This window comes from Puma concolor, chromosome C2 (genome assembly GCF_028749965.1).
Source record: "Puma concolor isolate L17-30 chromosome C2, mPumCon1.1.hap2, whole genome shotgun sequence".
NCBI lineage: Eukaryota > Metazoa > Chordata > Mammalia > Carnivora > Felidae > Puma > Puma concolor.
Window position 1 is genome coordinate 147,731,305 of NC_141675.1, and position 13,808 is coordinate 147,745,112.

Here is a 13,808-nt window from a genome sequence, read left to right on the forward strand (position 1 = left end):
ATATACGCATTTTTGAAAATCCAGAGCCAATGGAAAGACTGGTTCTGCTTTTGCTGACACCAACGAGGTGCTGTCTGGGTTTTATCAGGTATTATAAATTCACACCAGACACCGCGGCCCAGACGCTGTCCTGTTACCAACCTTGCGTGGCCTTCCTGGGACTGACATCTGCACTACTCTGCCATGACCCAAGACAGTGTCAGCCGCGACCCAAGACAGAGGGCGTCCCCGAGGAGGCCCACAGGCCATGACCAGTAGCCAACACTTCAGGGGAAGTCGCGGGGGCCATCTGATCAGCTTTCCCTGCCAGTAATTTTAAGACACACGCGTGTCTCCTCATCAGGTTCACACGCCAGGAGTCATGTGGAACGCTCACTGGCTGTACCAGCAGCAGCTCATATGCTGGGATCCTCCACTGCTTCAACTGTCACCTCCTCCCTACTTGAGTTATTCCAAAGATACCCTAATTGGTTGCCAGGAAATAAGTTAATGCCATGGAGAATTAGTTCCCTGAATGCCTGGAAAGATTAAGAAGTCTGCCTTCCAGATGGTTCCATTCCATTTAGTAGTGGCAGGGTGGTGGTGGTGAGGAGGAGGAGGAGGAGGAGGAGGAGGAGGAGGAGGAGGAGGAAGAGGAGGAGGAGGAGGAAGAGGAGGAAGAGGAGGAGGAGGAGGAGGAGGAGGAGGAGGAGGAGGCGGGGGAGGAGGCGGGGGAGGCGGCGGCGGCAGCGGCGGCGGCCAATGTCATTTACTGAGCATTCACTATACCAGACACTAAGTCAAAGGCTGCACATCTGTTACTTCATTTACTCCTCTGAACAACTTGAGGTGGAGACGCCTTCTACGCCCATTTTACAGATGAGGAAACAGGCTTTAAAAACTCACTCAAGGACATGCAGCTACTAAAGTGAGTACGTACTGGAACTGGAAAACAGGAAATAATTGTACAAACATACTGCCTCGTGCTCGACTTTACGTCTGACTGGACAAGTGCTTTCTTCTCCGAGCTGCCACGGCATTTTCATCTTGCTTTTTCTCAATCTGCAAGGATCGCACTTGGAACCACCTAGGCCTCTACATGAGAACTGAATTAATTCTGTCTTGTTTTGTCGGGTGTGTGTTTCTTGGGGAGAAAAGAAAGGCCATCAGACCCCTACCCTGCAACATCCAGACGGAGGCCTTGCACATTTGCTGTCCTCACTGGGTCTACACTTCCATCCGTGCCCCATGGCATTTCAGCAAGACCCTCTCAGACCGATCCTGGTTTATTCCAAATACACTAAGCGCTCAAAACTATGCTCCCCATTCCAGGGACGACTCTGTGGGCCTCCTCACAAGACAGAGTTTGGGTACCACGGTCACTAAGGTCTTGAAAGTGAGCTGCTTTTCCTCAGCGTACCTGCAACGCTTTAGTGCCTTCAAAACACAATAGTTCAGTGGTGTGCAAACAGCAGTTATATTCAAGACGCCATAATCTCGGGCTGAGAGACGACTCAAAGACGACTAAGATACCGTTCCTGTCCTCAGGAAGCTTAAAGGAGCCACCGCTCCCGAATTATCTAGATGCCTCGTTAAAAGAAACACATCAACTAACTCAAGCACAGGTAACTTGTTATCTCGACCCACGTGTGCCTCGTGTTCCGCAAGAATGCTGGTGAGATGCCAAAACTTGCCTGGTAAGGTTCAGTGAGGTACTGCTAGCTGGCTGGCTGGAAAGGTTCTACAAGTTTGGGGGGGTGGGGGGGGTGCCCACTTAAGTACTGGGAGTCAGGGCCCTGGAAGGTCGGTCGCAGTTATGTGCCACTCTGGATCCTTCCATCCTGCTTGTACACAGCAGCTGGACTAGATCCCCTCAAGGGCCCCCCCAGCAATGAATTTTGAACTGATATGCAAGTGGGTCCTCACCTCCCGGCCTCCATCTCACATATCCCAGCCAGCCCCCAATTTCAGACCCCTGACTGTGAACACACCAAGATCACCCTAGACACAGCGTGCACCCCCTCCAAGCAGCCACTGCCCTGCCTCCTGCTCATGCCCCCAGCCAGACAGCCCCTCACTGTCCCCTGGGCCTCTGCCCTCCGTCCCAGCAAGCTCCATCGAAGGCAAGAGGGCCACATGCCCCATTCCTACTCTCTGACTTCACAGCATTATTATCCTAGGAAGAAAGCATCCTGGGCTCTTTACGGCTCGTTCCGCAAAACGCTGTCTAAAATAGACCAAAACATATTTGGTAAAACTGCTCTCTGGCAAAGGATTTGAACAGCGCTTTCTTTGGCTGGATGAAAAATAACTCTTTTCACAAAGCGTTAAGAATTCCCTCCAAGATGCTAAAACACACCCATTAAGAAAAAATAGATCTATAGATCTATCAGCTTCTTCAACAACCGAAGGGCATGAGAAAAAGGTTGGGGGGCGGGGCTTTGAGAAAACTCAAAGCCAGGGAAGAAATTTAAGAAACATACCCACCAAACACAATGGGTGGCCCTTGTCTGGATCCTGATCTGAATCACAAAGCGTAAAGACATTTCTGAGACAGTGGGAAAAACGGAGACCAAACTGGGCATTCACTGATACTAAGAATTGTGAGCAGTATTAGGTGTGGTGATGGTAGTGTGGTTTTGTTTTAAAAGCTCACTTTTTGTTAAAGGTACACACTGCAATTTTTACGGGGAAATGTGGTTCCCGGGTGGGATCTGTGGCACTAGACCGTCCCGAAACAACCAAACATGTGGGAGAGGGGGCCGTGCCTGCAGCTGGAGGACAGGTAGGTGGGAATTCTCTGTGCTGCTCTCTTTTTTAATGTCCCTGACATCCCTATATGGGGGAAAAAAAAAAAATTATTGTCTAAAACCATTTCCTGAAACAAAACATTTAAGGTATGCCACAAAGTAAAAACACTTTCATCTTGACGATAATTCTCATTTTACAGACAGAGGAAACGTACAATAAGTTGCCGAGACCCCGAGGTGAAGCGGGCGCGGCCTACAGCCGGGGTTCAGGCAGGGACGCCCCAGTCGTGTCTTGGTGGGTGGTCTGGGCACTGACATATTGTACTTAGGAGGCTGAGCTAGTTGAGGTCAAGAGAGAGGGAGTGGAAGCAGGGAGGGAATCTGATGGGTAATTACTGGCAGGCTGACTGCCAGGTAAGACCAAAGAAGCATGACATCTGCCCTAATGTGCAAACGGCACGCAGATTCTTTTTACAGATGCATTTAAATGTCAGGAGCCATCACTCAATGAACGGAATTTGTTGACACAGAGTATGTGAATAATTCACAGTACTAAAAAAAGAGAATCCGCGAGACACTAAGACCTGGGATTTTTTTTTTTTTTTTCCTCAGGGAACACCTTGTTTGTAATTCCAGGAAAACCCTCAACACGGGGCCCAACCTCCCGAAGCCATACAAGTTACTTGGTGTTACTATGATTAACCTTCAGTCTATTACCTGGAGGTGCGGAAACTCCGAATCCCTGAAGAGTTAGAGAATGGGGTGCGGAGGTAAATCACGCTCACGTGGCCCTCCACCTGGGCAGACAGGTTGCTGACCGTCGGTCTGCCGTCTGCGCTCGGGATGGGGGTGTGGAGAACGGAGACCCAGCTGTCGACGGCACAGCCATGCCAGCAGGGAGGGCTCACACAACTCTTTGCAGCTTCTGAGTCCTCAAACTCGTGCTTTCTCCTCAAGAACCTCTCTCAACCCAAGTGAAACTTCTAGGGCCACCGGGGAACTTTTTTTTTTTTTTAATGTTTATGAGAGAGACAGACAGAACGTGAGCGGGGGAGGGGCAGAGAGAGAGGGAGACACAGAATCCGAAGAGGTTCCAGGCTCCGAGCTGTCAGCACAGAGCCCAACGTGGGACTCGAACTCACAAACTGTTGTGACCTGAGCTGAAGTCAGACGCTTAACCGATTGAGCCACTCAGTCGCCTGGGAACTTTTTTTTAAAAAAAAAAAAAAAAAAAAAAAACACAGCTCTCCTGAGGGGCATGTCCAACTTCGGCTCAGGCCATGACCTCATGGATTGTGAGTTCGAGCCCCGCGTTGGGCCCACTGCTGTCAGCACAGAGCCCGCTTCAGTTCCTCTGTCTCCCTCTCTTTCAAAACTAAATAAACATCTAAAAAAAAAAAAAAAGCTCTCCTGAAAACCATTCACACTTCAATTCTCTTTGGCACAGTCCAGCACCTACTCCTTATAAGACGTACAAACAGGAGGCACAAGAAACATTAAAAAGCTGTATCTTCCTTGATGATGCCACTTCCTAGTTGAAACTTCCAAGGGTTTTCTCCAAAGTGGACAGAATAGGACCAGGACCGGGACACCCCACGAAGTACGTGGGAGGTTATTCCGTCTACTCTGTGAAGACGCTCACGAGCTATGTCATCCTCACGGGCCAGGAGGGCACGGCGATGCTGAGCCCCCAGAGAAGCCGTCCTCAGATGTCCCTGTCATCCAGGCTCTGCCACACATACAGGCCTTGTACTCCGCCCACATGAAGACCAAGGTCGAAGAAAGGACAAGAAACAAACTGCTACGGCCCTCCAGAGAGCAAAGAAACACACGGGAGGTACAAGACGCTGGGAGCTCCTCACCTTTGAATCCCTCTTGGTTGCCAGGGTGTACAAGGTCTTTTTATTCAAATCAAAATGGCTGCAGACGTCCCTGGCGGCCTCAGGACCCTGGGTCACCATGGCGGCCATCAGGTTGAGACAGGCTCGAGCCATCCTGTGGGAACATCAGGCACGTGAGGAAGAGCAGAAGCACAAAGCCACTTCACTGCAAAGCCAAGTGCACTCCAGGCTGTGCGGTCTGCTGTCCCCAAATCAGAAAAAGGAAGGAAACAGATAGGCAGGCATGCTTAAAAAAACAAAAGCAAAAACAAAAACACCCAAAACCAAAACTTCACACAATCTCCAAATAAAGCTTAAAAACAGAGTCTGAAGAGGATCCAAGAATACAAAATGTGAGACACAAAGAAGATGGCAAGGTCTCTCCCCACTAACTCATCACGTAACTGGGAGACCCGCGGCTTGTCCCCGCCACTGAGGGCACGAAGACGTCTTCGGAGCGGGCGTCTCCAAAAGCAAGCTCTCAGCTGCCTTTCGGTTCCACTGCCCCCCAAAACCCGTGGTTGACTGCGTGCCTACCACACCCCAGGTCCCGTTCGAGGTGCTGGAAGACAGCATCTCATATGACACTCAAGGCCCCCGCCTGCATGCACCTTGCATTCCAGCAAAGGGAAGTGGACAGTCAATAGACGGACCTAGAACATTATGTCAAATGTCTGGCTGCACGAATAGACCTGCAAATGGATACTTCTGCCTGCCAGCTAAAAGGACAGAAAGTGACAGCAAATGGAGGACAGTGGAGCAAGGCCTCCCTGAGATGACACTTCTGGACCACAGGGTCCTGAAGGAGAGAGGGAGGGAGACTGCAGTGACCACAAAGAGCCGCTAGGGCAGAAGGGCAGGAAACGTAAAGAATGTCCAGAGTGTTCCCATAACAGCAAAAAGAACAGCAGCACAGGCGTGACAAGGACGCATGGTAGGAGTCTATGGTGTGAGGGGCTGGCCCCAGGGGAAGCAGAGGCAGAGCCATGGCTTTACGAGGGAAGGAAAGGTCAAGAGCACTCCCAGAGAGCTGAACGCAGACCAAGCCCACGGCTGGTCTTGCCACATAACAGCGGGCAACTTACCTGTAGCCCGAGGCATACAGGGACTCACAGATGAGCTTCATGTGGCTGTTCAGCAGCTTTTTCACGATGTTGGTTCCCACAACATGAAAATGGGAAAGGTCGCTCGCTGTCCGCAATAGTATGGCCTCAAAAACTTGAAATATTAATAGTGTCTGCAAAGACAGAATTAAAATGCTTATGAATCAGCTCATTTCTGTTTTCCCTCTATACATACACTCCGCCTGTCCTAGCCAGTCATTTAAAACCTTCAACGTGCATGACAGGCCTGCTCACATCCTGAGCCAAAGGCAGGAAGGTGACAGCTTCACAGGCTGCTCGGCAGACCCCCAGCTCTGGAATTAGTCCTGCTCCCACGGTCCAGCTAAGTGGAGAACTCTTCCCTGCTTATAATTACACAAAATGAAATGAAAAGAGCGATCTCTACTCATGACTGGACCTCCCTGCTCTGGGGATATTCAGGTCGACAGTCTTACAGCAATAACCCTGAGATTTCAACAGGTTCATAAATATCCCGAATTCTGAACCTCTCTGGAACCAGAAGTCTCAACTCAATATGTGTGTGCAACTATGACATACAGTTTCTACCTATTTCCCTTTTGTCAAAACAAACCAACCATGTCAAGGGGGCACCTGGCTGGCTCAGTTGGTGGAGCATACGACTCTTGATCTTGGGGTTACAAGTCTGAGCCCCAGGTTGGGTGCAGAGATTGCTTAAAAACAAACCATGGCTCTCTCTGTCCCAAAAATAAATAAACATTGGAAAAAAAAAAAAATTAAAAAAAAAAAAAGAAAAACAAACCATGGCAAAACCAAGTGCATTGCGATTAAGGGTCTATGGTCCTTCCCTCTGGTATCATTCACTAACATGAAGTTAGCACTTTCCATCCACATGCTTTAAAAAGTCATGATGCACAATTGGATGTATTCCTATGACACAGGAACAAAACACAGTCTTCTATAGAAAGGTGATAATGTTCTGGAAATTTCTATCACATTTCTCTCCATCAAGCTCAACACCATAGTGGCGTGAACTTTGTCTTCTCTTCAGCAAGCCAGGTGAGGAATGACATACTTCACTTTCCGGCCGCTTCTCCCCGCTCAGGAGCTGGAAAATCTCTGCACATTCAACCGAAATCTTTATGTACCCTTCCACAACATCATACACGTCTTCCCTCGGTAGCTTCTTGGCAGCAGCGACAAATGCTTCCAAGGCTGAAATAAGAGTAACGTTCAAATGTTAACAGGGACGGTCTCCTTAGCAACAATCACAGCCGCGGCTGCGACAGAGGCAGATTTCCAGCAGAAGCATCCAGGCGGCTGGAGGTGCCGCTCACCCGGAGGGAGAACACGGCAGCAATGCGGAGACGGGGCCATCCAGAGTTCTGACATGGCCTTTTCTCTATCTCCACTGAGGTAAAGGGGAACAACTTTCAAAGGAAGAGCTTTAGAGCCAAGCCTTCTAGGGGCAGGGATCCTCCCCACCGCTGACATCGATCCACTCCTGGGCACCCTCTGGGTCTAGACCAATCTAACCCTGAAGCCATACACTCACCTCCATGAAGGGGGTAAAATCAGAGAACGGATAAAGAAAATGTGGCGTAGCTGATCTGTATCTAAGTGTATATATATTATTCAGCCAGAAGAGAGAAGGAACTCTGCCTTTTGCAACATGTATGGACCTTTGAGGGCACAGAGTGAAGTAAGTCAGAGAAAGACAAACGCTGTATGTTCTACTTATAGGTGGAACCTAAAAGAGCCAAACTCATACAAACAGAGAGCAGAATGGTGGCCAGGGATTGGGGGGTGGCAGAAATGGGGAGATGTCAGTCAAAGGGTACAGACTTCCAGCTATAAAGATGAGTACATTCTGGGGCACCCGGCTGGCTCAGTAGGTAGCGCATGCGACCCTTGATCTGGGGGTGGAGAGTCTGAGCCCCACACTGCGGCCAGAGTTTGCTTAAAAGAAAAAAAATAATGAGAAAGATGAGTAAGTTCTGGGGATCTAATGTACAGCATGGTGACTGTAATTAACAGTACTGTAGCATATACTTGAAGCTTGATGCGGTAATCATTTCACACGGTATATGGGTGTCATCATCTCACTGTACATCTTTTCAAGTTTTTCTATTTTGAGAGAGAAGGAGAGAGCACGTGCGATGGAGGAGCAGATAAAGAGGGGGAGAGAGAATCCCAAGCAGGCTCCACGCTGTCAGCACAGAGCCCGACACAGGGCTCAATTTCACGAACCGTGAGGTCATGACTTGAGCCAAAACCACGAGTGGGATGTTTAACTGACTGAGCCACCCAGGCACCTGTCATCGTACATCTTAAACTTACATCAGTTATGTCAATCGTATGTCAATAAAGCTACGTAAAAAGACAACACAAAAATAACAACAAAAAAACCTTTCCTAATGCCTGGATGAAATCAAAACCCCCAACATCTGTCAATTCTACTTCTCTGATCTGTCAGGAGATCACATCACAGGAAGCTATGAGAACACATCAAAAGGGAGACAGAATCCAAGAGAGAGACCAGATTCAAACACAAATTCAACACAATCTCATACAACGGATTCACGCTTTCACCCACTGACTTCAGCTTCGCCGTGTCTTCCAACTACCTCATCTGTACCCACTGCCCGTCAACCTGAGTTTCCTTCTGAGACCTGTTCAAATGCAGCACCTGAATGCCAAGGAGCTGCCTGAGCAAAACCGTGAACACGTACATGAATACAATCTTTCAAATCATTAAGCATGCTCTTTCTTCTGCCAGAATGGTTCCTGTCCCTGTTCCTACCCCAACCTACAACTCCGCTGAAAAGCCACTCCCTCTGGGGAGACCTCTTTGATCCCCCAGATTAGGTCTGAGGACTGAAGGCCCTATGTACCTCTCCTTTGGAGGACTGGTACTTGGAACTCTTCATATGTAATTATATTCATTGACACCTGCCTTCTCCACCTCACTATTCATGTGCTCCAGAATGGCAAGGCCCAGGTCTGATTTTTTACTCACCATTTTCTCTCTAGCACATCACAGCCCCTAGTAAATAACGCAGAAATGAACGAATGGCTGAAATGTAGCACTCTGAGCTAAAGCAGGTATCATCTTCAAAGCACTGGCTGGCAGTTGCAGGCATCAAATGTTTAAAAACAAAATTTATGGGAGGACAAATTGTTAAGTGGGGCTATCCTGGCCATCAACTTAATAATCTCTTTAACCAGGGAGAAATGCTGTCACTTCTATTTTGACACACTACCAGTGCTCTCACATACTAGCATATTCAATTGTTGGGGCTCCTGGGTGGCTCAGGAGTGGCTCAGTCACTTAAGCAGCCGACTCCGGCTCAGGTCATGATCTCACAGTTAGTGGGTTTGAGCTCCGAGATGGGCTCTGTGCTGACAGCTCGGAGCCTGGAGCCTGTTTCAGATTCTGTGCCTTCCTCTCTTTCTGCCTCTCCCCTGCTCACACTGTTTCTCTGTCCCTCAAAAATAAATAAACACCTTAAATTTCTTTAAAAAATTCAATTGCATTTTTTTCCTCCTAACCTACATACTTTTCCAATGGATTACAAGAGGTTGTGAAGCGTGATCACACTTTTCAGAAAGTGAAATTACAGAATCTGTTCCGTATTGGTCACTAGTCCAGTGACTAGACCAGTTCCATATTGGTCAACTGACCAGTCCCTGGGACACTTCATGCGGTAGTTTATTACATGTCATCGGATCAGCTTGAGTGTTGGGGGCTCAAAGCTCTTGAAAATAGCGCTGACGGCCACAGAACCAGCAAACTGTCTCAATGAACGGCCCCGAGCTGACTCACAGTTGGGACTCGGCAAGTATACATATACGCTTCTCTGACAATTGCAATAGAGGTTTTAGAGGTTGCTAAGGAATGCCGCCCGGCCAAAGGAGGCGTGCAGTCGCGTGGAACTGTCACGACCGAGCAAGGCGGATTCCACCAGCTGACAGCCCAGGGCAAGACAGTGCAGCGCGCGGCCCTACAGCGGCCCCGGCCGCCCGGGAGCCTGGACGCCCGAGCACCGGGACCACGGTTTCCCGTCTGCAAACCGGAAGGCCCGGCTCTGAGACTCCGGGACCGAACAATGCACAGAGGAGGGCTGAGCCTGGCACGCGGCCGCGACCCGCCTCGCCCGCACGTGCTCCCCGCCCCGGCCAGCCCCGCACTCACCCGGCTCCGCGCCCTGCGGACCCCGCAGCTCAGCCTTGAAGCGCACGCCCGTGAGCTCTTCGGAGCGGGGCCGCTTGGCTGCGCCCGCGCGGAGAGCCGTGCTGTCCTGGCCGCCCGCGGCCTTCCTCTTGGGGACCCCCATGGCCGAGAGGGCAGGGGCGCGCCGGGATCTACACACCAGGAAACCCGGCAAGAGGACGCGCGGACAGCAGAGTACCACCTCGGCGTGCCAGGTGCCCACACGTGCGCAGGAAGGGGCGGGACCGGCGGAAGGGGCGGGACCTCAGTGGGAGGTCGGGGCGGGCCTGCGCGACTGGGCCGGCGGAAGGGGCGTGGCCTGTGGCGGGGCGGGGCCTGAACCAGGGGGGGCGGCCGGGAAGCTAGACACCGTTCGGGGAGGTGCTGCAGGCGCCGAACCCCGAGGTTTCTCCTGTTTCTGTTGTTCACGCTGGCTCGCTCGCTTCTTAGGACGAACCGACACCGCCCTGCCACAGTGAGGAGGAGCCCTCCTGCCCCAGCGGCTCTCTCGAGGGTCTTGGCGGGTGGAGTCCCCGGGTTCTCCATTCCCTGAGGGCACGAGCCCCGGTGCTAAGCTGCTGCACAGTCGGATCAGTTCTCGACCTGGGGCGCCCTGACGCTGCCGGTAGAAGAACTCTCTTGTCAAACAACGGGCTTCGATGCTTTCCCTATTTAAGGGCCTTCGGGTTGGCCGGGAGGGTGACTGCCCCTGGCTAAATGCCAGGCGGGCTTGAGCGGGAGGTCTTCCTCTGGCACCTGGGCCGAGGGTCGTGCAGGTGCCCTTAACTCTGACCGCACCTTGTCTCACAGGCCGAACCAGACCGGCTTGTCTGGTGGGATGTCGCCCCACACTGGCCTCCATCCCAGGCTTCCCCAAACTAATGGGAGGACGTGAGCCCTTCTGGCCAAGCAGGTGCGAGGAGAGACGTAACTTCTGTGAAAACCCTTCGTGAACAGTGCAGCGGCTTCCACATCCAAGTTCCCGTCCTTGAAATGGAGCCAGCAGAGCCAGCCCTACCTAATCTTTGGGGCTGTCCTGAGCTGAGAAAGTGATACATTGTGTATGAAAAACTGCTTTGACGGGGGACAAAAAGTTCTGTGTTCTTGTAAGATGTCAATGACTTGAGAGCCGAATTAAATGCTTTGCAGTAAAGTAGAGGTTTAAATGAGTAAGTAAAAACTTAAAGTGGCTCAGAAGTGTGTGGATGGATGCTTCAGACTCAGTCAGCCTAGTGCCATGAGTCACTGATGCCAGATCCCTAACCCCACTCGTTCATGTATCAGGCTTACCAAACTTTCAAGTAGTAAACTTCCAAGTAGTGACATGGCTTTCTATATTAAAGGTCTTCATGGAGAGACAGGGCTTTATTTGTCCCGAAGAACACTCTGCTCTGTTAAAGATAAACACCACTGCCCCATGACATTCTAAGCTGGTATCCTTTATGGGGCTATTGCACTTGCTGTTTCTTCTGAAACTCTGCCCAGACCTCACATGACTCATACTTTCCTTTCATGTGGGCTCTTCCTATCCATCTTTCACTCCCCTTCTTCTCACCCTCCTCTATTTTCCTTCATTGCCTTTTTTAAAAAGTTTATTTATTTATTTGGAGAGAGAGTGGGCGCCAATGGGAGGAGGGGCAGAGAGAACGGAGAGAGATAATCTCAAGCAAGCTCTGCACTGTCAGCACAGAGCCCAGTGCAGGTGTCGATCTCATGACCAGTGAGATCATGACCTGAGTCAAGATCAAGAGTCAGACACTTAACCAACTGAGACACCCAGGTGCCCCTCAGTTTTTAAAAATATACTTCCAAATCCACTCAGGAAGTCTGCACCGATCCTGGTACAAGAGCCATGTTCTCAATAAACATGTGTTATGTCAATGACCAGAATCTTAGACTAGACCACTCAAAATACAAGGTTATTGAATTGACGGCCCTATTCTTTGAACAGCAAAATGTAGCAAAATCCACACCCAACTTAGAGAATAAAATATCAAATGATAATTTCAAGGGTATTATGGAGACTGGTCTACCTACTGTCTTCTCATTACACAGAAATTTTAGAAAATATAGAAAATTTGAGTAACAACAATATATTCATGTTGATAGTTAGTAATAGAACTTTATACCCATGAATAGAGAATATATGTTCTTTTGAAATAACATTGAAAGACATAAAATTGACCATGTTTTAGGCCACAAAAGAGGCCCCCATAAATTTTTTAAAAAATCAACATTTACAGACCATGTTCTCTAGCCACCAAGCAATAAAATTTAACCTTGATAATAAGAAGATAGTTTTGTTTTGTTTTTTTAAATCCCATAAGGCTGGGAGGGAGAAAAAATCTAAGTAACCCTTGGAAAGCATCTGGAAAATCATGAAAGATTTGGAATGCAACAAAAGGAACACTTCATACAGCAAAATCTGTGGGACACAGTTCTTAGAGGAAAATTTATAGCTTAAAATATTTTTGTCAGAAGTCAAGAAAAATTGAAAACAAATGAGCTAATAATACATGTTCAAATGAAGAATTGGAAAAAGTACAACAGAAACAACCCAAAGATAGAAGAAGGGAAAAGAAGCAAAGATGAGGAGAGAAATCAATTACAAAGAGAATTTTAAAAAAACAAACACTAAACTAAAGAATATCCAGAAACCAAAAGCTATTTGTTTTTGTTTTTTAGATTAAGTAAGCCAAACTGGCAGGATTTTAAATAATAAAGAATATTAGAAACACCTATCCCCAAAACTTTCAAAACTAAAAAAAAAATGGATACATTTCTAGAAAAAGCAAACGTACCAAAACTGGCACAAAAGGCACCAGAAAATTTGAATAGACCAACAATCATTCAATAAAATGACATGATCATCAAGCCTTTCTCGAGGTACAGATAATTTTTAGGTGAATTCTACCAATCTTTTAGGAAACAGATAATCTTTATCTTATTCAGTTTGCTCCATAAAACAAGAGAGAAGGAAAGTGTCCCAGTATCTTTTTTGAGGCTAATAGAACTTAAATACAAAACTAGCTTAAGGGTAACACAAAGTGAGAAAATGATGGGCTAATCTCACTTGTGGACATACATATGTGTAAATAACATATTAGCCAACCTGAACCAACACTGTACTTAAAAAAACAAGGGACACCTGGGTGGCTCAGTCAGTTGCGCATCTGCCTTCTGCTCAGGTGATCATCTCACTGTCCGTGGGTTTGAGCCCCGCGTCGGGCTCTGTGCTGACAGCTCAGAGCCTGGAGCCTGTTTCAGATTCTGTGTCTCCCTCTCTCTCTGCCCCTCCCCCGCTCACACTCTGTCTCTCTGTCTCTCAAAAATGAATAAACACGGGGCGCCTGGGTGGCGCAGTCGGTTAAGCGTCCGACTTCAGCCAGGTCACGATCTCGCGGTCCGTGAGTTCGAGCCCCGCGCCGGGCTCTGGGCTGATGGCTCGGAGCCTGGAGCCTGTTTCCGATTCTGTGTCTCCCTCTCTCTCTGCCCCTCCCCCGTTCATGCTCTGTCTCTCTCTGTCCCAAAAATAAATAAAAAAACGTTGAAAAAAAAAATTAAAAAAAAAAAAATGAATAAACATTTTTTTAAATTAAAAAAAAGAAATACAAGGATGGTTTAATATGTCTGTCATTAACCACATTAATGGATTAAAGCAGAAAAACAAGTTATTATCTCAATAGATGGGAAAAGGCATATTGTTTTGAAAAAAAAATCTATGATTTATTAAATTCACATAAAACTAGGAATAGAAAAAACTTGATAAAGGCTCTATGTCCCAAAGCCTGCAGCAATCATCAGGCATAATAGAAAAACTGTAGATGCACTTGAATTGTGACGGGGGGCAATAGGAAAGATAGGGATACCCACTGTTTATGCTACTGTCTATTACTAAAGATCT

General features: G+C 48.4%; 1 protein-coding gene across 3 annotated transcripts in view; it reads right to left on the reverse strand.

The window, feature by feature from the left end:
• The window catches only part of URB1 (URB1 ribosome biogenesis factor), an 82,173-nt gene extending 72,036 nt beyond the window's left edge, over positions 1 to 10,137 (reverse strand). For all 3 annotated transcript variants that reach the window (XR_015240418.1, XM_086675853.1, XM_086675852.1), the window contains exons 1-4: positions 9,887 to 10,137; positions 6,767 to 6,906; positions 5,695 to 5,846; positions 4,592 to 4,724 (exon numbers count right to left, since the gene is read on the reverse strand). Coding sequence is in view for 2 of the 3 variants with exons in the window: in XM_086675853.1 (XP_086531979.1) it covers positions 4,592 to 4,724; positions 5,695 to 5,846; positions 6,767 to 6,906; positions 9,887 to 10,028 (567 nt within the window). In the remaining variant the exon portion in view is untranslated. The remainder of the gene's footprint in view (positions 1 to 4,591; positions 4,725 to 5,694; positions 5,847 to 6,766; positions 6,907 to 9,886) is intronic.
• Between the last annotated feature and the right edge of the window lie 3,671 nt (positions 10,138 to 13,808).